Raw genomic sequence first — 24,947 nt, 5'->3', positions numbered from 1 at the left:
CAGAATTGATGGTGTAAATAAACCTTTAAACTGTCAGAATTGATGGTGTAAATAAACCTTTAAACTTTTAGAATTGATGGTGTAAATAAACCTTTAAACTGTCAGAATTGATGGTGTAAATAAACCTTTAAACTTTTAGAATTGATGGTGTAAATAAACCTTCAAAACTTGTTAGAAGAGAGACTTATAGCTTTATCAGAATCAGATTGATTTGTGGAGGTAAATTATTTAGTTAAGAGCTTCATCCTTCGTCAGTAATTAAATTTAAAATTGTAAATTGTGATACAAGTGTAACTTATTTCAAAAAGTGTTGTTTGGGTGAGATGCTGATTTAGGTGCAGTTCTACATCCGTCCAGTAGGGGCGCTGCCAGGTCCAGTATGAGAGACGTTTGGTCCAGCAGGTGGCGGTACATGCAACACAAAGGAAGCCAACTGCCAATAAACACCGAAGAAGAAGAAGCGGAAGAAACACCAAAGAAGAAGAAGAACAACAACATTAATGTAGGTAGATGATATTAGAGGAGATAAAGTATAATTTATGTCTCTTTGCTGTTCTTTGTTTGACATATGAAGGATTCAGCTGATAGTTAAAGGTGTTATTGATCTTCTCTCTCCTTTAACCGTCGATATCTATCAGAAACAGCTTCAGATAAAGCTAATAAAGCTAATGTTAGCTAGCATCCAGCATCTTCAGCCTCTAAACCTCCAGATAAAGAGACTTTCATCAACCAAAGACTGATTAATAATCAGCAGAAGGTGAGATTATTTTAATATCTCTCATGTGCAATACGTTTATAAGATGCATTCAAAACCTCTAACGTTCAACTTTAAACTGCTCTTGAATTGGGCTGCAACTAAAGATTATTTTTCATTATTTTGGTCAATAAAATCAATATCAATCAATCATCAATCATATAATCAATCAATCAAGTCCTCAAATCTCTTGTTTTGTCCACAAACCAAAGAGATATTCAGTTTATTGTCATAAAGGAACAAAGAAACCAGAAATATTCACATTGAAGAAGCTGAAATCAGAGAATTTGGACTTATTGTCTTTAAAAAAAACTGCTCAAACCAATTATTAGATTATCAAAATAGTTGACGATTAATTCAATAATCGATTATTGTTCGATTAATCGAATAATTGTTGCAGCTCTAGTTTTTCGTGTGTTTTTATGTCAGGTTTTTTTTGTCATTTTTGCTTGTTTTATGTGTGTTTTTTGTAATTTTTTTGAGTGGTTTTTGTAAAAACAAAACAAACAAAAAAATCGGTGTGTTTTTTGTGTTTTAAGTGGGTTTTATGTGGATTTTTTGTTTAAAAAAAATGTGTTTTTGTAATTTTGTGGGGTTTTTTTTGTGTTTTTAGGGCTGCAACTAACGATTATTTTCATTATCGATTATTTAAACGATTAATCGATTAGTTGTTTGGTGAATAAAATGTATAAAATATCAATGAGTGTTTCCCAACCACAAGATGACGTCCTCAAATCTCTTGTTTTGTCCACAAACCAAAGAGATATTCAGTTTATTGTCATAAAGGAACAAAGAAACCAGAAATATTCACATTGAAGAAGCTGAAATCAGAGAATTTTGACTTATTGTCTTTAAAAAAAACTGCTCAAACCAATTATTGGATTATCAAAATAGTCAAATAATTGTTGCAGCTCCAGTTCAGACAAATAAAAACCACCACATGCAGGTTGTAAAGGTGCATCTCAATAAATATATATGATAGAAAAGTTTATTTATGTCAGTAATTCAATTAAAAAAGGTGAAACGACACATTCTATAGATCCATTACACACAGAATGAAACATTTCATGTCTTCATTCATTTAATTTATTCTAATTATAATGATTATGGCTTACAGTTAATGAAGACATAAAATTCACTGTCTCAAAATATGTTTAATATTACAAAAGACCAATTTTAAAAAGTGTGTTTAATATGTAAATGTTGTCCTCTGAACAGTTTGTCATCTTTTTTTTAATTATTACTTTATTGCATGTTATGAAATTACAAATATTAACAGCTTCACCACATATTCAATTCATCCTGCCATATTTATGCATTTTTTTTAACAAGAGGCAGTGCCAAAAGAATAAATAAATAAGATATTCATGTTTAATTGTTTGCTTATTCAATGAATTGTTTCATTGAGGAACAGAAAGAGAAGCAAAAAAAAAAGAAGAAAAACTGAAAAAAACAAAACAAACAATTATAAACGGCGGTTTGTCATCTATATGACTCAATACTTGGTTGACTTGAACTACTGGAAATTGACTTTTCATCATATTCTGATTTATTGAGATGATCTTGTTCTCTCATGCAGCCTTATATATATATATATCTAGTTTTCCCTCCTGTTGTTAGTTAACGTTAGCAGCTGGTGTTCAGTGTTTGAGTTGGATGTCATTACCAAGAGAAACAATCCCAGTTATTCATGTCCCGATGGTTCATGATATTCTGCACTGAACAGTCTAACTACAGTAACACAAAGGGTTAAACTGAAAAAAAAAAAATCCTTTAAAGTTTTTTAGCGTTTTTTAACTGTTCAGCCAAATGTTTTTTAGGTAGATCAGTGATATGACTTTTATTTCTACATGTATTGATGATGTCATTTTTATGCTAAAATATCATGATGATTTATTTGACCTTTGACCCCAAAACTGTAGTTACTGCACTCTGGTTTTGCTGTAAAAGGTTCTAATAGTGATGATAAACAGAGAGCAGGAACTATGATGTTGTCTTCTTTCAGCTTGGTTAACAATTCAAAAATTTGTGTATTTTAGACTTAATATCATAAAGTAATGTTATATTTTAGTCTTAATATGATTTAATCTTTTTTTTAACTTAACTATCTAGATAATAATTTCCCTATCAAATAAACGTAATAATAATTATAATATAATAATAATTATAATATAATAATAATTTCTATTATTCTTGTCCTCACTTTTCAACACAACGAAGAAATACAAGACTACACTGTATCACAGTCAAATCAGACAGTCTGCTTTGGTTTTATGCTTAAATTTGTGTCTGTGTGTATATATATATATATATATATACAGTACAGGCCAAAAGTTTGGACACACACCTTCTCATTCAATGCGTTTTTCTTTATTTTCATGACTATTTACATTGTAGATTCTCACTGAAGGCATCAAAACTATGAATGAACACATATGGAATTATGTACTTAACAAAAAAAGTGTGAAATAACTGAAAACATGTCTTGTATTTTAGATTCCTCAAAGTAACCACCCTTTGCTTACTAGAATATAAGACATGTTTTCAGTTATTTCACACTTTTTTGTTAAGTACATAATTCCACATGTGTTCATTAATAGTTTTGATGAATCTACAATGTAAATAGTCATGAAAATAAAGGAAACGCATTGAATGAGAAGGTGTGTCCAAACTTTTGGCCTGTACTGTATATATATATATATATATATATATATATATATATATATATATCCAAAGCAGACCTACCTAAAGTGAACTTACCGCTGTCTACTTTGGTTTTGAGTTGGATTTTGTAGTTACTGCAATTTTAACATTATAAAACAGACATCAAGGAGTTCAATTAAAACTACAATTTCAACCAAAATTGTAGTTACTGCAGTTAGACTCTGTAGGGCAGTATTGCTCCTCCAATTCTTTATTTAAAGAGACACATTAAATCAGACAAAGCTGTATACAGTTTGTAATGAATGTAATGAGGTAAACCCCTCACTATGATAATAAAACATATAGATAACCATGGGGTTCCCTCTCCGTTGTCATAGTAACGGTGGTGACGCTCCAGCTGCTCCTCATGGCGTCTTCAGACGGTCTGCAGGAGATGAGTGAGGTCGTCATAGTGACGATACCTGAGTCAGTGGGGGAGGAGCTCCCCCCCGTCACAGAGGAGGAGAAAGCTGTACTGGTGACTGCAGAGCTGACCCCCCAACCAGGGTAACACACACACACACACACACACACACACACACACACACATTCTTGTACTTCTATCTTTGTGAGGACCCTCATTGTAACAGTGAATTCTCTTGCAAGGTTATAATAGTTTTGATTTTTTCACTAGTTTTAGTTTTCATTTTGTTGTGAATTTTTGTTTTCAAATTCAGTTAGTTTTAATGAGTTTTTAGAGTGAGTTTGCTAGTTTAAGTGTAGTATTTAAAAAAAAAATACTTTAGTGTTAGTGTTAGTTTTTTGTAATGGGGTATTTGTTGGGTGGGAAAAAAATAATAAATAAAATAAAAGAGGTCACAGTAAATTTTGCCTTTATTTCCTTTTCTTCATTATGTATGAAAAAAAGTTGACAAAGACGAAAACGAAGGACATTTTCACTATAATTTTAGTTAGTTTTGTAACCACAAAATACAGTTTCAGTTAATTATCATTATCATGTAACCTTTAACCCTTAAAACAAAGTCTGAAATCTGAAAAAAGCCTTTAAAGAAGTGAGGACCGGCCGAAATGTCCTCACTCTGTTGGTTAGAAACGTGTTCCGGTCCTCACTATGTAGGAAGTACAAGAACACACACACACACACACACACACTTACACACATGGATCAGAGTGAACAGAAAGTGTGTGAGAGATTGTTTGTCCATGTGGTTTTCCAGGCAGGATCTCCTGACAGCAGCTCCAGTGGAAACAGAAGCTGAAGCCGGTTCAGCAGATTCTCTGTCGAGGGAAGAAGCCGTCATCGGTAACCTGACTGATAAACTTTATTTATTACTTTGTTCAGTAGCAGCTGATCAGTAGATCGCATCATTTTTAGCCACTGTGGTGCACTTTCTGCTTTTTTTTTCCTCCTTTTGTCAAATAAAAACCTTTTCCATGTTCATATGACGACGCTGTGTTTGTCTCTGCAGTGAAGTTGACTGAAGAAGTGGACGTGGAGGCTGACGTCTTCTATCCGATCACATGTGGAGACGCCAAAGCCACGCTGGTCTGGAAGAAGTTCGTCTGTCCCGGGATCAACGTCAAGTGTGTCCAGGTATTCACCGCCAAACAGTCAAACAGTCAAATCTCATTTCCAAAAACTCTGAAGGAGAAATAAGTGATGTTTAGTATTCAGTGGATCATCAGCTGCTCCTCATCAACGTTGTTATAGTTAACGAAAACTTAACGAAATAACTAAAACTAGAATTGAAAAAACATTTTCGTTAACTGAAATAAAAATAAAAACAAGTTTTTTTAAAAAACGATAACTAAGTGAAACTGTATTTTGTGGTTACTAAACTAACTAAAACTAACTAAAATTATAGTGAAAATGTCCTTCGTTTTCGTCTTTGTCAACTTTTTTCATCCGTAAACCTTTTTGGTTGATATGAAATCTATTTCATCTATCTGGTTTTATGACTTAATAAACTTATTGGGGCTGAGATGGATCAGACAAAGGAAATAAAGGAAACATTTATTGTGACCTTATTGAATCTGGACCCAACAAATACCCCATTACAAAACAACTACAACTAATTTTTTTTTTAAATCACAAATTTATGAGAAAAAAAGTGACAAATTTACTCGAAAAAGTCACAAATTTACAAGAAAAAAGTCACAAATATGCAAGAAAAAAGTGACACATTTAGAGAAAAAATTGTCAAATTTAAGGGAAAAAAAGTGACAAATTTAAAGAGAAAAATTGTCAAATTTACAAGAAAAAGTGACAAATTTATGGGGGAAAAGTGACAAATTTACAAGAAAAAAATTGTCAAATTTAAGAGAAAAAAAATGACAAATTTAAAGAGAAAAATTGTCAAATTTACAAGAAAAATAGTCAAATTTAAAGAGAAAAATTGTCAAATTTACAAGAAAAATTGTCAAATTTAATGAGAAAAAGTGACAAATTTACTAGAAAAAAGTCACAAATATGCAAGAAAAAAAGTGATTTTAAAAAAAAAAAAAAAAGTCAAATTTAAGAGAAAAAAAGTGACATTTATGGGGAAAAAGTAACAAATTTACAAGAAAAAAAGTGACAAAAAGGCAACATTTATTGTGACTTTTAAAAAAAATCTTGCACCCAACAAATACCCCATTACAAAACAACTAAAACTTATAAAAACTAAACTAAAATTAAGCATTTTCCCAAAAAATAAAAACTAATCAAAACTAGCAAACTCACTCTAAAAACTAATTAAAACTAACTGAATTTGAAAACAAAAAATCACAACGAAATTAAAACTAAAACTAATAAAAAATCCAAAACTATTACAACCTTGTTCCTGACCGACAGTTTTTCTTCCCTCTCTGTTCAGTTCAATGAGCAGCTCATCAGCCCAAAGGAGTTTGTGTGTTTAGCGGGAAAATCCACTCTGAAGGACTGGAAGAGAGCCATCCGCCTCAACGGCACCATGCTCAGGTCTGGACTCACCACAGCGCTACACTCACATATATTTACTTTAACCCTTTATCAGGCGAAGAACTATATTTGGTAACTTCAGGTAAAATTGCGAGAAAAAAGTTGCAAATTTACGAGATTAAAGTGGCAAATCTACAAGAAAAAAAGTCACAGATTTAAGAGATTTAAAGTGGCAAATCTGTACGAAAAATGTTGCAGATTTACGAGAGAAAAAAAGTAGAAAAAAAGAACAACTTTTTTCTCCCAGATTCACCACTTTAAATCTCAAAAATCTGCTCATTTTTTTCTTGTAGATTTGCCACTTTAATCTCGTAAACTTTTTCTTCAAAATATTATTTCCGTATGCTTTTTTTTTAACATTTTTTACACACTTCATGGATCAGTTCTTCGAGAAAAATGTTGCAAATTTACGAGATTAAAGTGGCAAATCTACAAGAAAAAAAGTCGCAGATTTAAGAGATTTAAAGTGGCAAATCTGCGCGAAAAAAGTCGCAGATTTAAGAGATTTAAAGTGGCAAATTTACGAGAAAAAAGTGGTAAAAAAGAACAACTTTTTTTCTCCCAGATTCACCACTTTAAATCTCATAAATCTGCACATTTTTTTCTTGTAGATTTGCCACTTTAATCTCGTAAACTTTTTCTCAAAATCTTATTTCCGTATGTTTTTTTTACACATTTTTTACACACTTCATGGATCAGTTTGACTCCTCAGCTGTAGAGGATCAGCATTTACAATAGATATCTATGATTCTGGTAAAATTTCGAGAAAAATGTTGCACATTTACTAGATTAAAGTAGCAAATCTACAAGAAAAAAAGTCACAGATTTAAGAGATTTAAAGTGGCAAATTTACGAGAAAAAAGTGGGAAAAAAACAACATTTTTCTCCCAGATTCACCACTTTAAATCTCATAAATCTGCACATTTTTTTCTTGTAGATTTGCCACTTTTATCTCGTAAACTTTTTTTCTCAAAATATTATTTCCGTATGTTTTTTTTTACACATTTTTTACACACTTCATGGATCAGTTTGACTCCTCAGCTGTAGAGGATCAGCATTTACGATAGATATCTATGATTCTGTAAACCAGTTAGATTCCATCTCCTCCATCTCGACCAGCAGCGTGTCCTGATAATGTGTGTTTATGGTTTTTACTGTCTTCCATTGGACAGGAAGATCATGGACTCAGGTGAGCTGGACTTCTACCAGCATACCAAGGTCTGCTCCAACACCTGCCGCAGCACCAAGATCGACCTCGTGGGAACCAAAGTGTCCATCAGCAGCAGCGATCAGTCTGCTGAGCTGTTTCCTGCCACGCCCTCATCAGCTGACTGTGAGTTCCTCAGTCTCAGCCGTCACACTAGACCAGGATCCTTCTCTGGGTCTTAAATTAGTGACCTATAGAAATGTGCATTTATTTGCCCTTTTTGTATTATTATTTTTCTTTAATTATTATTATTATTATTATTATTAATAAATTATTTTTATTATTATTATTTTATTTTTTTTAATTATTATTATTTTAAATTATTTTTATTATCATTATTATAATGATTTTTTAAATTATTATTATTATTATTTAATTATTTTTATAGTTATGATTTTTTAATTATTTTAATTATTTTATTATTATCATTATTCTTTTAAATTATTTTTATTATTTTCTTATGATTTTTTAAATTATTATGATTTTTTAGTTATTATTATTATTTTAAATTATTTTTATTATTATGATTATTATAATGATTTTTTAAATTATTATTATTTTTAAATTATTTTTATAGTTATGATTTTTTTATTATTTTATTATTATTATGATCTTTTAAATTATTATTATTCTTTTAAATTCTTTTTATTATTTTATTATTATTATGATTTTTTAAATTATTATTATTATTATGATTTTTAAATTATTTTATAATTAAGATTTTTTAATTATTTTATTATTATGATTTTTTAAATTATTATTATTAAATTATTTTTATTTTTATTATTTTATTATTATTATCATTATGATTTTTATATGTCTTCATGGTTCAAAAATGTAATAGATTATATATTACTTTATATACTATATATACTCTATAACTCCATCCATAAATCCCAAAATATGTAAACACATGTCTAATATATTTCAACAACATTTTTTATGTGTTTTTCAAAAGAGTTGAGACTCTTAAAAAAAAAATAGAAATCAATAGAAAATGTGTTTCCTGTGTGTGTTGTAGTGAACGGAGCAGCGACCTCGTTTCCTGACGGGACGGAGGAAACATCAGAGTGGGTCACAGCCATCGGAGGTAAAACCTGAAACACTCACCACATGGAGGACACTGGCTCAGTGGGCTGGTGTATTCACTGTGTGTGTGTGTGTGTGTGTCTGTGTGTGTGTCTGTGTGTGTGTGTCTGTGTGTGTGTGTGTGTGTAGAGGACTCTGTGGCGTTCTGGCGGACGGTGAAGGAGGCGGGCCTCCTGGAGGAGGTGGTGGAGGACTTCCAGACGGAGCTGCAGGAGGTGCTGAAGGGGCTGCAGGAGAGAGTGTGTGACCCTCCACTTCAGGTTAAAGGTCAGAACAAACACACACACATACAGGCAACAACAACAACAACAACAACAACAACAACAAAAACTAAAAGTCCCCTTATTTATACTGATGCTCTGAAATGAACACTGCAACAACATCTCCAACCCAAACGACAGAAGAGGTCTAAAAATAGTCCACATGTCAATCTACATATACAATCTACATATACAATCTACATATACATACGGTTGGTGGTAAAAAAAAAAAGAAAAAAGAAGGCTACAAAACTACTGATCTAGGTTTAGGACAAAACACTTCCTTATAAGTGTTATAAAAGACAGATTAAACCCTCAATAAATGTACGTAAATGCCAGAAGTGAGGTAGTTATGAGGGTGACATGACATGACATAGTTGTGTAAAAATGTGATGCACAAAGTGTGCTCCACTAGATATTATCCTCATTTTACCTGTTATATGTTATATTTGCAACCTGTACATTTCTGTGTGTAAAACATAATTTTCAAGATCAGATTTTATGTTTTCCTTTGTTTGTTTTGGGTTCAAATTTTTTATCAAGTAAGTCAAAGTTAAAAATTAATTATTAGGACATAAAGGTGAGGTAACGCTGCCAAAACTGATACCGACATGGCATGGTGAAGGTCTTTTAACAGATTTTTTAACAGATTTTTATTTTTTTTTATTTATTTATTGGTTTTGTTTGACAGGGACCATGCATAGAATAGCTTCTATACAAGGGTTAGCTAAATAGCTAATTTTCACCTGTAGTCCCTGGGCAGGATGGATTTTTAACAGATCTTTTAACAGATTTTTTAATGGACACAATAGCCGAAGATTTCAGAGGGTTGAGTGAAAATAAAAACAACTTTCAAATCAATTCACATTATGACCATTTTTTTCCTCGTAATCATTAGAAAATAAAAAAAGCAGTGAAAAACAAACCTGATTGCTTCAAAATAGAAACAAACTCAGCAGAAAAAAGGATAAAAGCATAAAACACAATGTAAAGAAAGAAAGAAAAAGAACTTGAACTATATCAAAATATGTGATATGGTCTAATTCCATATCACATTTAATAATATACCTATATATTTTTGTATATATATGTATGGCCCAGCCCTACTGGTGGAAAAGTGAGCTCAGTGAACTGATGCTGATTGATCCGTCTACAGATAAAAGGCTGATTTTACCTCCATTGATGACTCAGCTGGTTGAAGAGGAGGAAGAGTTCCAGTCAATCAGGATTTCTTTGTTCACTAAAGCTCAGTTGATGATAATAAGTGTAGTTTCTCAGCTCTTACTGATGGATCTGGTACCTTCCTCCTGACCTAAACAGAGAGATAAAGACGTTAAATGGGCAGTTACACTACAAAAACCAACTCAAAGTCAAATTTATTTCTATATCGCATTTACAGACGACTGAGCCGCACCAAAGTGCTTCATATAAAAGTGCAAAAAATGCAATAAAATGCAGAATTGGCAAAGGTAAAAAAGAAAGAAACAAAATTAAATTTAAAATAAATTAAAAGAAGATGGGATCATTTTAAAAGCACTGTGGGATTACTAGGGGACACTATTCCCGAGAACTTGCCGGAGGAAAAAACAAAACAAAAAAAAAACAACAACTTTAATTTAAGGCAAGAGAAAAGAGGTGGGCAACTGACAGAAAATAACAAATAAATAAGTTGAATTAAGTAAATACATGCTGGAAAAAATGTTTAAATGATAAAAAATGAATAAATGTTTCTTTCTAAGAATTCTTTAAATAAGTAAAAAATATCTCGGCACTGGAAAAACCAACGATGTCTTGAAATAAATCCAAATATTCTTATTTTGAGCAATTATGGCTTGAAAAGCCAGACTGTAGTAACATTAAAATAAGCCAGAAATACTTGAAACGAGGTAGAAAATGCTTTTGAAATAACATTTAAACTCCATGCAACTAAAACTCTCAACTGGAGCCAATATTTGAGGTAAAAACTCACCATATTCAACAGTTGAATAGATTGAAAAGCATGAAAAAGCTCACAATGTCAATCCTAAAAACAAGTCTTTACACAATAAGATCATTAAATAGGCACATGAAGCTATGCTGTAGGTAATGTAGGTAAATTATACTCTAAACAAGATAATTAAGATACTATTGATAGATAGAAGAAGAAAATACTTGTTCAGCTTCATGTTTTTTGCCGTTATTGATTCTCTGAGCTTTATTCCTCCACCAGCTGATGTAAATATCCTTCAGGAAGGTTTCTATCATTAATTATATGTTCAGTAGTCTGTTTGACTGTTTAGGTTAACTAGTTCACATAGTTCAACACATTGTCAAATTAAGTAATGTTGTTTTTTTTTTGGAAATAAGCCTAACCCTAGCCAAAAGAAAAAAACTTCTAATGTGAACTGAACTATCAGGATCTATTTTAAGTGTCTATTCCCCAAATTAATGTTACACCTTTACTGCTTTATTGCCAGCTAGAATTGGGAAATATACATATTGTCTGTATATAATAGATGGATAAGAGACAATAACAACACAATGAAATAAATAGAACAACCTAGACATACTTCAAGCTATAAAATGCAATAAAAATAAAAATATCTAAAGTAGGAGTATGGATTCTAGTGCAGATTAAAATATAAATATACAGTATAAAGATATAGGTGCTGTGAAACAAATAAGGTGGAGTGAACAGGTGCATAAAAAACACATAAAGTGTATAGTGACTATATGTTATAATGTACACTTTGGTTTTTGAAAAGCATATATTTATAAGAGGATTATCTTTGTTTTTCAAAGAGGGTAGCCCTCAGCAGAATCCTCTTAAAAAACACAGTGCAGCTCTGAAACCTGTTTGAAAATGAAAAAAAAAAGTGAAAACGGTGCAGATAAATGAGTGACAACTTTCAAACCTATGAAGCTAATCTGTAACACTGATTATCTTTTTAAAAAACAATGACTAAAAAAAATGACTAAAAAAAGACACAAAATGACCAGAAAAAGACACAAAATTACTAAAAAAGATACTAAATGACTAAAAATGACACAAAATTACTAAAAAAATGACACAAAATGACTAAAAAAGACACAAAATGACTAAAAATGACACAAAATGACTAATAAAGACACAAAATGACTAAAAAAAGACACAAAATGACTAAAAAAAAGACACAAAATGACTAAAAAAGACACTAAATGACTAAAAAAGACACAAAATGACCAGAAAAAGACACAAAATGACTAAAAAAAAGACACTAAATGACTAAAAAAGACACAAAATGACCAGAAAAAGACACAAAATGACTAAAAAAAGACACAAAATGACTAAAAAAGACACAAAATGACCAGAAAAGACACAAAATGACTAAAAAAAGACACTAAATGACTAAAAAAGACACAAAATGACCAGAAAATGACACAAAATGACTAAAAAAGACACAAAATGACTAAAAATGACACAAAATGACTAATAAAGACACAAAATGACTAAAAAAAGACACAAAATGACTAAAAAAAAGACACAAAATGACTAAAAAAGACACTAAATGACTAAAAAAGACACAAAATGACCAGAAAAAGACACAAAATGACTAAAAAAAAGACACTAAATGACTAAAAAAGACACAAAATGACCAGAAAAAGACACAAAATGACTAAAAAAAGACACAAAATGACTAAAAAAGACACAAAATGACCAGAAAAGACACAAAATGACTAAAAAAAGACACTAAATGACTAAAAAAGACACAAAATGACCAGAAAAAGACACAAAATGACTAAAAAAAGACACAAAATGACTAAAAAAAAGACACAAAATGACAGAAAAATACACAAAATGACTAAAAAAAGACACAAAATGACCAGAAAAGACACAAAATGACTAAAAAAGACACAAAATGACTAAAAAAAGACACAAAATGACTAAAAAAGACACAAAATGACTAAAAAAAGACACTAAATGACTAAAAAAGACACAAAATGACCAGAAAATGACACAAAATGACTAAAAAAGACACAAAATGACTAAAAATGACACAAAATGACTAATAAAGACACAAAATGACTAAAAAAAGACACAAAATGACTAAAAAAAAGACACAAAATGACTAAAAAAGACACTAAATGACTAAAAAAGACACAAAATGACCAGAAAAAGACACAAAATGACTAAAAAAAAGACACTAAATGACTAAAAAAGACACAAAATGACCAGAAAAAGACACAAAATGACTAAAAAAAGACACAAAATGACTAAAAAAGACACAAAATGACCAGAAAAGACACAAAATGACTAAAAAAGACACTAAATGACTAAAAAAGACACAAAATGACCAGAAAAAGACACAAAATGACTAAAAAAAGACACAAAATGACTAAAAAAAAGACACAAAATGACAGAAAAATACACAAAATGACTAAAAAAAGACACAAAATGACCAGAAAAGACACAAAATGACTAAAAAAGACACAAAATGACTAAAAAAAGACACAAAATGACTAAAAAAAGACACAAAATGACCAGAAAAGACACAAAATGACTAAAAAAAGTGGAAATATTCACTAAACAAGTTTAATTTGGCTGTTTTTATCTGGACCTATTGTCTCTGAAGTACATGTATAAATGTATTCATGAATTGGAAGTGTGAGAGTTGTTTTTCACTGCCGTGGTGTTTCTATCCGTCTTTGTGCATTTCCTGTGGTGAACACTAGGAGGCGTCTAACTCCGTACACAGAGTTACAGACACACAAACACTTCTCTTCCTTTCACCCTGCAGCTCTTTATCTACCAGCTCACTGTTAAATATAGTTTAGTTCTGTTTCCTCCATGTCTGAATCTTTCCATCCTGCCTCTATAAACCACTTAAAACATGGTTAAATACCATGTTGGTATATTATTCACCTATATGACCTGATAATAATAATAGATTTTTTATTCTGACTTACTGGATCAACATTTAGAACCAAAAAGAAACAAAGAAAAACCAACATAATCATGATCTTGTGATTGTGTGTGATCCTGTCATCAACTCTGGTTTTATTCTAGTGGGACTCTGTTTGATTTGATCTGTTGTGTTTAGAGGAACAATTTGGGTCATTTTGTGTCTTTTTTTTTTGTAATTTTGTGTCTTGTTTTAGTCATTTTGTGTCTTTTTTTAGTCATTTTGTATCTTTTTTTAGTTATTTTGTGTCTTTTGTTGTCTTTTTTTAGTCATTTTGTGTCTGTTTTAATCATTTTGTGTCTTTTTAGTCATTTTGTGTCTTTTTCTGGTCATTTTGTGTCTTTTTTTAGTTGTTTTGTGTCTTTTTCTGGTCATTTTGTGTCTTGTTCTGGTCATTTTATTGTGTTTTTTTTAGTTATTTTGTAACTTTTTCTGGTCATTTTGTGTCTTTTTTTAGTCATTTTGTGTCTTTTTCTGGTCATTTTGTGTCTTTTTTTAGTCATTTTGTGTCTTTTTCTGGTCATTTTGTGTCTTTTTTTTGTCATTCTGTGTCTTTTTTTAGTCATTTTGTGTCTTTTTCTGGTCATTTTGTGTCTTTTTTAGTCCTTTAGTCCAACATAAAATGTGATTTTGAATCTTTTTTTACACCTGGATGTGATAAAACAGTCATGCTTTGGTGCTTTTGGAGACTCCAGAGGGTTAAAGTGATCTGCTCACCAACTATTGCAGAATATGTTTTTAATCCGTCTGATTATATTAATGAACCCCATCAGTCAACTGGGTGACAAGTTGAGGAAGTTTTCCTGTGGACCGTTTGTCTCAGAACGCCTACTGATGTATAAAACAGGTGGAAATCCCCTTTAATGTTGAACATGACATGTTTGTTTGTTTGTTTGTTTGTTTGTTTCAGACGCTGTCTTGCTGAACAACATCGTGCAGAACTTTGGGATGTTGGACCTGGTGAAGAAGGTTCTGGCGAGTCATAAGAGTCAGATGGATCGATACAGAGAGCAGTACACCCGCAGCCTGGCCGGTCAGTTTATCACAAATATTACACTGACCATTATTAGTCTCTTACCAAGATAAAAAACACTTGTTTGTTGGATCATTTATCTGGTTTTAAGAGTTCATTTCTTATTTTAAGCGTTCAACATGCTTAATTGAAGAAATCTGTCCATGCAGCAAGATCATTTCCCTCAGATTTAGTGTTTTTATCTGTTTTTTTTTTACTAAACTGACAAAAAAACAAGAAATAACTAACTAGAATTAAGCAAATACATGCTTGAAACAAGTCAAGTTATCTGCCAGTGCAGTAAGTAAATGTTTCTTTGTTAGAATTATTTAATAAGTAAAATATCTAGAAACTGGAAAAACAATGATGTCTTGAAATAAATATAAATATTCTTATTTTGAGCAATTTTGGCTCGAAAAGCCCGACTGTAGTAACATTAAAATAAGCCAGAAATACTTGAAACGATGTAGAAATGCTTTTGAAATAACATTTAAACTCCATGCAACTAAAACTCTCAACTGGAGCCAATATTTTAGGTAAAAACTCACCATATTCAACATGACAAAAAAAGACACAAAATGACCAAAAAAAGACACAAAATGACCAAAAAAAGACACAAAATGACTAAAAACAGACACAAAAAGCCAAAATAACCAAAAAAAAGACACAAAATGACTAAAAACAGACACAAAAAGCCAAAATGACCAAAAAAAGACACAAATAGACCAAAAAAAAGTTGTTGTTTTTCTCATTTCAGTATCTTTGGGTAGATACTGGTGATAGAAAATACTTTTAAAATAACATTTAAACTCCATGCAACTAAAACTCTCAACTGGAGCCAATATTTGAGGTAAAAACTCACCATATTCAACAGTTGAAGAGATCAGATAACATCCCGCAACACACAAATATTACACTGATGATTATTAGTCTCTTACCAAGATAAAACACAACTTTAGAGTTAGAAGTGTTGGATCATTTATCTGCTTTTAAGAGTTTATTTCTCATTTTAAGCGTTCAACATGCTTATTTCTAGATTTAATAATAATAATAATAATAATAATAATTAAATGTTATTCTAAGTGCTCTAAGTGTAACAATCTTAATTTAATAAATCTTATCAAGGTAAATTATCTGTCCATGCAGCAAGACCATTTCCCTCAGATTTACTGTTTGATCTGGTTTTAGACTAAACACCTTTTTAGCTTAGTCATTCTTCACTAATATTGAGTATTTTTTCTCTAAATACACAAAAAAATATTTTAATCTTCAGCTTAATTTGCTAAAAGTAAGAAAACAAAATGTAATTGCTTATATTTAGTATATTTCACTTATTAGGGGGCTGTTAAAAGTTAAATTTTTAAGTTATCTCATCTTAAAACCAGCATTTTATGCTTCTCTTTAGTATATTTCACTTATTTTGGGGCTGTAAAAAGTTACTTTTTAAGTAAAGTGATCTTAAAACCAGCATTTTCTGCTTATTTTAAGCCTTCTAAATGCATCTGTAGACATGATTATTTCTAGATTTAATAATCTTAATGTAATAAATCTTGTCAAGGTAAATTATCTGTCCATGCAGCAAGATCATTTCCCTCAGATTTACTGTTTGATCTGGGTTTTTTTTTTAGATAAAAACACCTTTTTACAGTGCAGTAACACAGATTTATATTTACAGTCTGCAATGATTCACACATTCTTTGGAAAAAAAGGAGCATTTATTACCAAACGGAACAACACTTTTAAAACAAACAGCTGTATCAAATATATTAGTTACATATTTACAGTAAAATCACGACTGACACACTAAATGTAGGTTTTGCTGTAAAAGGTTCTAATAGTGATGTTGTTGTTTATATTTAGTTTTCAGTGAAGAAACATTTTCAAATTGAATTTGTTATGAATGTATTTAAAAATGTTTAACAACTCTATTCAGAGATTTGTGTATTTTAGACTAAATATTATGAAGAAATGTTACATTTTAGTCTTAAGTTATATTTATCTCACTTTTTTTAACCACACTTTATACATAATTTCTGTTATTTTTATGTTTAAATTAGTTTATATATCCAAATCAGACTGTGGTAAGTGTAATTCCTGCTTGGTTTTGAGTTGCATTTTGTGTTTTTTATATAATTATTTCTCTGAAATAAAGCAAAATTGAAATGTGAAACTTTGTCACAAGATAAAACAAACATCAAGGAGTTCATTTTTATTTTAGTTATTATAACTCAATTTTGACCAAAAATGTAGGTTTTGCTGTAAAAGGTTCTAATAGTGATGATAAACAGAGAGCAGGAATTTAGTTTTCAGTGAATAAACAAAGATTTGTCTATTTTAGACTAAATATTATAAAGAAATGTTACATTTTAGTCTTAATTTATATTTATCTCACTTTTTTTAACCACACTTTATACATCATTTCTGTTATTTTTATGTTTAAATTAGTTTATATATCCAAATCATGTTGCATGTAGTTTGAATATTATTTAAAAAGCATTTTCTACCTACAAAACGTGCTCGTTTCAAGTATTTCTGGTTTATTTTAATGTTCCTACAGTCGGGTTTTTTAAGCCACAATTGCTCAAAATAAGTAGATTTGGATTTCCCTTCGTTTGTCCTGATCCTGTTGTTGTTGTTGTTGTTGTTGTTGTTGTTGTGTGCAGCTCTGGAGCAGCAGTGTGATGAACACAGGAAGCGAGCCAAAGAGCTGAAGAGCAAGTCGCAGCACCTGAACAACGTCCTGATGACCCTGACCCCGGTCCCCGCCGCCCCGGCCCCCAAACGACCCCGTCTGACCCGCGCCGTCTCCGGCCCGGCCTCGGTGGGCGGCGCCGCGGCCCAGATCACGCTGCCCCTCAGCCAGCTGAGCGCTCTGCCGCTGGGGAAGGTTGTGACGGTGGCCGGAGCTCCTGCCAGCTCCAACCTGGGCGGCTACACGCTGCTCACCTCCTCGCTGTCTGGCGCCGAGCTGGCGGCCGACGCCTCCAACCTGACCGTGCTGTCCACGGCGGCGGGTCAGGAGGGCGCCGTGGCCCCCGGCGGCCCCGCGGCCTCCACCGCCTTCGTTAAAGTGGTCGGGCCTCAGTTCCAGCTGGTGACGCTGCCGGCGGCGCTGCAGAGCCTCGCCGCGGCTCAGAGCGGCGTCCATCAGCAGATTGGCAGCATCAGCGTGGTGGACGCCACGGCAACCGCCGGAGAGGCGCCACAGGAGGACGGCGAGGAGGAGGAGAGTCAGCCAGAGGAGGTGAAAGAGGAGGACGGGGAGCAGCACTGAGACGCCGCAGATGTTCTGTTCCACAAAGTCTCACTGCAGATTTATGCTCCAAATAGAGTCGGAACTGAAAATGAACTCCTTCATGTTTGTTTTATCTTGTGACAAAGTTTCACATTTCAATTTTGCTTTATTTCAGTGAAATTATTATATATAAAAAAACACAAAATCCAACTCAAAACCAAGCAGGAATTGCATTTACCACCGTCTGCTTATAATACAAATACATAAAAATAACAGAAATGATGTATAAAGTGTGATATAAAAAACACAAAATCCAACTCAAAACCAAGCAGGAATTACACTTACCACAGTCTGATTTGGATATATAAACTAATTTAAACATAAACATAACAGAAATGATGTATAAAGTGTGGTAAAAAAGTGAGATAAATATAACTTAAGACTAAAATGTAACATTTCTTCATAATATTTAGTCTAAAATACACAAATCTCTGAATAGAGTTGTTAAACATTTTTAAATACATTCATAACAAATTCAATTTGAAAATGTTTCTTCACTGAAAACTAAATATAAACAACAACATCACTATTAGAACCTTTTACAGCAAAACCTACATTTTTGGTCAAAATTAAGTTATCACTAAAATAAAAATGAACTCCTTGATGTTTGTTTTATCTTGTGACAAAGTTTCACATTTCAATTTTGCTTTATTTCAGTGAAATAATTATATATAAAAACCACAAAATCCAACTCAAAACCAAGCAGGAATTACACTTACCACAGTCTGATTTGGATATATAAACTAATTTAAACATAAAAATAACAGAAATTATAAGTTTATTTAAATGGGAAATCCAAATCTACTTATTTTGAGCAATTGTGGCTTAAAAAACCCGACTGTAGTAACATTAAAATAAACCAGAAATACTTGAAACGAGCACGTTTTGTTGGTAGAAAATGCTTTTTTAATAACATTTAAACTACATGCAACTAAAACTCTCAACTGGAGCCAATATTTGAGGTAAAAACTCACCATATTCATACATTTTTGGGGTCAAAGGTCAAATAAATCACTGACCTACCTATAACACATTTGGCTGGACAGTTAAAAACATTAAAAAACTTTAAAGCAGTTTATTTAGTTTGACCTTATTTGATTTGATGTTGCTAGTTACTGCAGTTAGACTCTGTAGGACAGAACTGTGGAGCCTTTAAACAACACATTTAGTGTGTCAGTCGTGATTTTACTGTAAATATGTAACTAATATATTTGATACAGCTGTTTGTTTTAAAAGTGTTGTTCCGTTTGGTAATAAATGCTCCTTTTTTTCCAAAGAATGTGTGAATCATTGCAGACTGTAAATATAAATCTGTGTTACTGCACTGTAAAAAGGTGTTTTTATCTAAAAAAAAAACCAGATACAACAGTAAATCTGAGGGAAATGATCTTGCTGCATGGACAGATAATTTACCTTGACAAGATTTATGAAATTAAGATTATTAAATCTAGAAATAATCATGTCTACAGATGCATTTAGAAGGCTTAAAATAAGCCTAAAATGCTGGTTTTAAGATCACTTTACTTAAAAAGTAACTTTTTACAGCCCCAAAATAAGTGAAATATACTAAATATAAGCAATTACATTTTGTTTTCTTACTTTTAGCAAATTAAGATTAAGATATATATATATATATATATATATATATATATATATATATATATATATGTATATGTATGTATGTATTTAGAGAAAAAATACTCAATATTAGTGAAGAATGACCTATTAACTCTTAAAACAAGATAAAGTATCTAACACTTCTAAATCTAAAGGTTTTCTTCATCTTGGTAAGAAACAAATAATTTGCAGTCAGTTTAAGAGTTAATTTCTTATTTTAAGTGTTCAACATGATTATTTCTAGATTTAATAATCTTAATTTAATAAATCTTGTCAAGGTAAATTATCTGTCCATGCAGCAAGATCATTTCCCTCACGCACACACACACACACACACACACACACACACACACACACACACACACACACACACACACACACACACACACACACACACACACACACACACACACACATCAAAAACAAGCTCAAAACTTTCTTCACATCTTCCTCAAAGTCCTGCCAAGTATCTGTTGACTTTAATCAGATTTAACTGAGACAAAACTTATCAAAACACTTTATGTGTTCTGTGGAAAAGAAAACAGCAGCCAGCCAGGGAGGTGAAACGGACAGTAACAAGGTGTGTGTGTGTGTGTGTGTGTGTGTGTGTGTCCGTGCAATACACACCCATAATAATCTCAGAATTTCTCCAAAAATGATCATGGTCATTGAACAGGGATTGATAAAAAACTATATGACCTATCGAAACGTGGATTAATACACCGATACACAAGACTTGTGTCTACTGTTTAAAGTTTAAATGGAGTCTCTAGGTGAAATTATGCCGGAGAAGTAGACGTTTAAAAATCTCCAACTATTGTTCTTTTTCGCTCATTTTTTGTCGGCCGTCCCATTCACTTCAATGCTAAAGTTTGAGCAGTTTTGGACAGATAATTTACCTTGACAAGATTTCTTAAATTCAGATTGTTAAATCTAGAAATAATCATGTCTACAGATGCATTTAGAAGGCTAAAAAAAAAAAGCCTGAAATGCTGGTTTTAAGATCAGTTTACTTAAAAAGTAACTTTTTACAGCCCCAAAATAAGTGAAATATACTAAACATAAGCAATTACATTTTGTTTTCTTACTTTTAGCAAATTAAGCTGAAGATTAAATATATATTTTTTACGGTTTTTGACTCCTTTTCATTCTGCCTGTATATAAACCACTTAAAAATCAATTTACCATGACGTGTTGCTATCTTTGTTTTCAGCACAACCTCACCTATATGACCTGATTATTATTATTTTTTTAATTTTGACTTTCTGGATCAACATTTTGAACACAAAAAACATGCATAAAAACACACAGAAACACAAATAAACACACATAGCTAGAGTTTCATACCAAAATGAAGAAACATTTTATATATAAATATTAATTTTATAATTTTATATTTGTTTGTTTTTTATTCATCATGTAGTTAAACTATTTGTTTAATGTAGGACTGAACAACAAAACAAAATTTATTTAAGATTTTTCTTTTCATGCACTGCAGAAAAGGTGTTTAGTCTAAAAACCAGATCAAACAGTAAATCTGAGGGAAATGATCTTGCTGCATGGACAGATAATTTACCTTGACAAGATTTATTAAATTAAGATTATTAAATCTAGAAATAAGCATGTTGAACACTTAAAATAAGAAATTAACTCTTAAACTGACTGCAAATTATTTGTTTCTTACCAAGATGAAGAAAACCTTTAGATTTAGAAGTGTTAGATACTTTATCTTGTTTTAAGAGTTGTTTTAGGTGTACAGTAACAAGGTGTGTGTGTGTGTGTGTGTGTGTGTGTGTGTGTGTGTGTGTGGTACATGTGGTAGTGCTATTAACCCTCTGGGATCTGGGATCTACTCATATTTGGTTCCATTTTTTTCTTCACCTTTATGATCTGACAGTTATTTTCTTACTTTAACCTACTTGATCAACATATTGAGCCCAAAAATCATGAAATCAGAGTTGAAAAATGATTCTATTTACTACAATAAAACCCACAAATATGCTCAATAAACTGTTTTGGAGCTTGAAAATGTAAACATAGGATACAAATATGAACATATAAAAAGGTAAACATTTAAATATAATAAAACTATATACAAAAAGTCCCATAAAAACATGTATATTTACAGGCTTTTTCTCCTTGTTAGCTGCAACTCTTCAAAACAAACTATGTGTGAAATGACACAGAGAGCTCCACCAACGCTCTAATATTTCTGTTCTATCACATTAAAACGATCATATCTTTGGTTTTACATGAGCTAGGAATGTCAAACAAAAACTGGGAGAAAGTTTCCAGTCTGTACTTTGGCGTGAAGTTGATAGCAGCGCTCCATGTGACCTCGTTTTGTTGTTAAAAGTCACGTGATCTGATCAGGACGCCTCCATCAGAGACCCCAGAGGGTTAAAGCATCACCTGCTCCTCAACACAGCTGCTGGTCAACAGTATCACCAGGATGGAGTTTGTTCTGGTATGTGCAAGTTAACTTTAACTGGCCAGAGAGACTGTTTTCTGGCTGGTTGTTGCTCTGTGTTGCAGTAATCAGAATCTAACAGGTTGCACTCTGGGAAATAGAGGCCGTCCCAGATGAATCTCTTTAGTGAGCAGAGTCACCAGGACGTCTTCTGTTGATTGTTTTTGTCTGACCCTGCTTTTAGTTTCTGGAAGGTTTGAATCGTTTTGTTAATCGTTTTGAAATCCAATAAATGAGCCCTGCACTAGTGCACCAAATAAACAATATACACATAATAATAACAATAATGATTATAATGATATTCTATAATGGTTTAGTGGTTCTAGTTTTTCATATCTAGGCTTGTGTATGTGCATAAATGTGTGCACCAAATTCTATGCTGCTTCAGTCACTGTATCCTGAGATATGTCTCACCCAAACAAACACACACTGCAAAAACTGAACTCTAAGTCAGATTAAATATCTCAGATCAAGGAGATATCTGCTTATTTTCTGTCTGATCAGATAGTTCTTCTTAGTCAGCATCTTTTATGTTCCACTGTTTCACTTGTTTGAAGTGTTTTGCTCCTTAATGATCTAAATCAGATATTACAGCTTGTTACTGAGATTTTATCACCTAAACTGAGTAAATACATGCTGGAAACTAGAATATCAACAGTTACAAAGCTGTTTCATCAACACTTACAAGTATAAAACTGATATTTCAAAGTCATAATTTCTTATTTCAAGCATCACTAAGAAATCATAACTTTGACATAATTTGACCTCTTCACATCCTGAAAACAAGCAGCCAGATGAATCAATAGTTTTATTATCAATAAAAACAATAGAAGTGTGTATTGTTGGACAATACACACTTCTATACAATACAACAATCAAGATAAATCACTTGTTATTAGTTAGAATAAATTCATTCTAAGGTATTTTGGCTTCATTGAGATTAGATATTTTTACTGGTTTTGGAAAATCTTGACAAGACAAATCTTCTTGTTCCATTGGCAGATAATGTAGCTATTTTTAAGCAAAATACACCTAATTTTTGTACTTTTCCCTTGTTTTTAAGAGCTGACTGTTTGCAGTGCAACAAACAGACGGACAGACGAAGTGAAGAAGTGAAGGACGGACGAAGGTGATCACATACCTTCTGATCACTGCTGAAGGGGACAATCCCCCCCCCCCATTTACACACACACACACATGTCACCATGAGGAAGAAGTGTGCATCAAAAACAAGCTCAAAACTTTCTGCACATCTTCCACAAAGTCCTGCCAAGTATCTGTTGACTTTAATTACATTTAACCGAGATAAAACTCATCAAACCACTTTGTGTGTTCTGTGGGAAAGAACAGAAAACAGTACCCAGCCAGGGAGGTGAAACTGGCAAAAACAAGGTGTGTGTGTGTTTGTGTGTGTGTGTGTGTGTGTGTGTGTGTGTTAGACTCTACACAATAGAAACTGTATTCGTTTATTCCAAAGAATTTTGCTGGCGTCACTTAAGATATTGATCCTCACAGATACTGATTACACAATGAGCCACACAGTGTCTGCTCTCTATATAAAGGCAGCGGACTTCTGGTCGGTACAACAGGATCCAGAAGATCAGCTGACTTCTTACTGCAGAGCATTGACTGTCACAAGACATGTAAGTATTTTAAGAATTTCAAAAAAGATTACAAATATTAATTGATTATATTTAGTCTAAATAATAATTTATTTGTCATTATGGTGATCCACTTTTCACCACTGATATTTTGATGTTTCATAATTATATTGGATCTCACCTTACTGTCATGCTGCTGTTAGAGAAAAATAAAAATGAGCAATTATCTGCATTATGATATTAGTAGTAAATGCTGCTTTTTAGTGTCAACTATGCAGAGCATAAAACACAGATTAAAATATGACAGGCTGATATGGGCTGAAATATGTGCCACCAGAAACTGAATCTGAATTATTTATATTTGAATTGCTTAACTAGAATAATTGCATTAAAAAACTGAATTTGAATCACATAATTTAAATTTGTATTGTTCAATTTGAATCATTGCATTGGAAAACTGAATCTGAATTGTAGAAGCAATCGAGCACAGAAAACGGAGGTGCTGATCGGCAGAAGAGGCGCTCTGTGTATCTGTGCTCGATTGCTCTGCCTCAACTACCAGGATGTTTTGGCAAACTGAATTTGAATTGTGAGAACTGAATGTTCAGTTACAAACTAATACATTCAATTTCAAATTACAATTCAGATTCAGTTTTTCAATGCAATGACTCAAATTGAACAATGCAAATTTAATGCAATTATTCAAGTTAAACAATTCAAATTTAAATATAAATAATTCAAATTCAATCCGTGTATCGTTCGTTCTTTCCATTTTCAATTGGCAATCAAAATCAAATAATGAAAAATTGACTGGTTATTTTGTTATTTGTTTTCTATTATAAAACAAAAAATCGAAAAAAATGCTTGTTTTTTCATATTTCAATATTAGGATCAGATCAAAACTACGAAATGGAAAAACGGGCACCAGGAATTAATTTGATTTTAATATTTAATTGGTCGGGTTTACGTGACCCGGAAGTTTGACTGAGTCAAGTGAGCCGTTATTCTCTTCTCTGTAGTTAAACCAGCCGTCCCTATATAATAATAATAATAATAATAATAATAATAATAATATATAATGAAGTGCGCCCGTATTG

The 24,947-nt window shown here is 31.9% G+C and overlaps 1 protein-coding gene across 1 annotated transcript; it reads left to right on the top strand.

Moving 5' to 3' along the window:
* The first annotated feature begins 421 nt into the window (after positions 1–421).
* On the top strand, positions 422–19,441 carry gmeb2 (glucocorticoid modulatory element binding protein 2). The gene is made up of 10 exons (XM_059334152.1): positions 422–757; positions 3,796–3,964; positions 4,636–4,721; positions 4,888–5,012; positions 6,274–6,377; positions 7,550–7,710; positions 8,606–8,674; positions 8,803–8,940; positions 14,766–14,888; positions 17,531–19,441. The coding sequence occupies exons 2-10, from the start codon at positions 3,825–3,827 to the stop codon at positions 18,139–18,141; spliced, it is 1,557 nt and encodes a 518-aa protein (XP_059190135.1). The 5' UTR covers positions 422–757; positions 3,796–3,824; the 3' UTR covers positions 18,142–19,441.
* The last annotated feature ends 5,506 nt before the right edge of the window (positions 19,442–24,947 follow it).

The sequence above is a fragment of the Centropristis striata genome, chromosome 5, assembly GCF_030273125.1.
Source record: "Centropristis striata isolate RG_2023a ecotype Rhode Island chromosome 5, C.striata_1.0, whole genome shotgun sequence".
Classification (NCBI taxonomy): Eukaryota; Metazoa; Chordata; class Actinopteri; order Perciformes; family Serranidae; genus Centropristis; species Centropristis striata.
Note: the sequence above shows the minus strand (reverse complement) of the source record. Positions and strands in the feature narration are given on the sequence as shown.

Bases quoted from the DNA above. Each gene is read 5' to 3' on its own strand.
- gmeb2 (XM_059334152.1), top strand. From the start codon at position 3,825: ATGGCGTCTTCAGACGGTCTGCAGGAGATGAGTGAGGTCGTCATAGTG. The intron at 6,378-7,549 runs GTCTGGACTCAC...TCCATTGGACAG, and splicing joins CTCAACGGCACCATGCTCAG to GAAGATCATGGACTCAGGTG. The intron at 7,711-8,605 runs GTGAGTTCCTCA...TGTGTGTTGTAG, and splicing joins CACGCCCTCATCAGCTGACT to TGAACGGAGCAGCGACCTCG.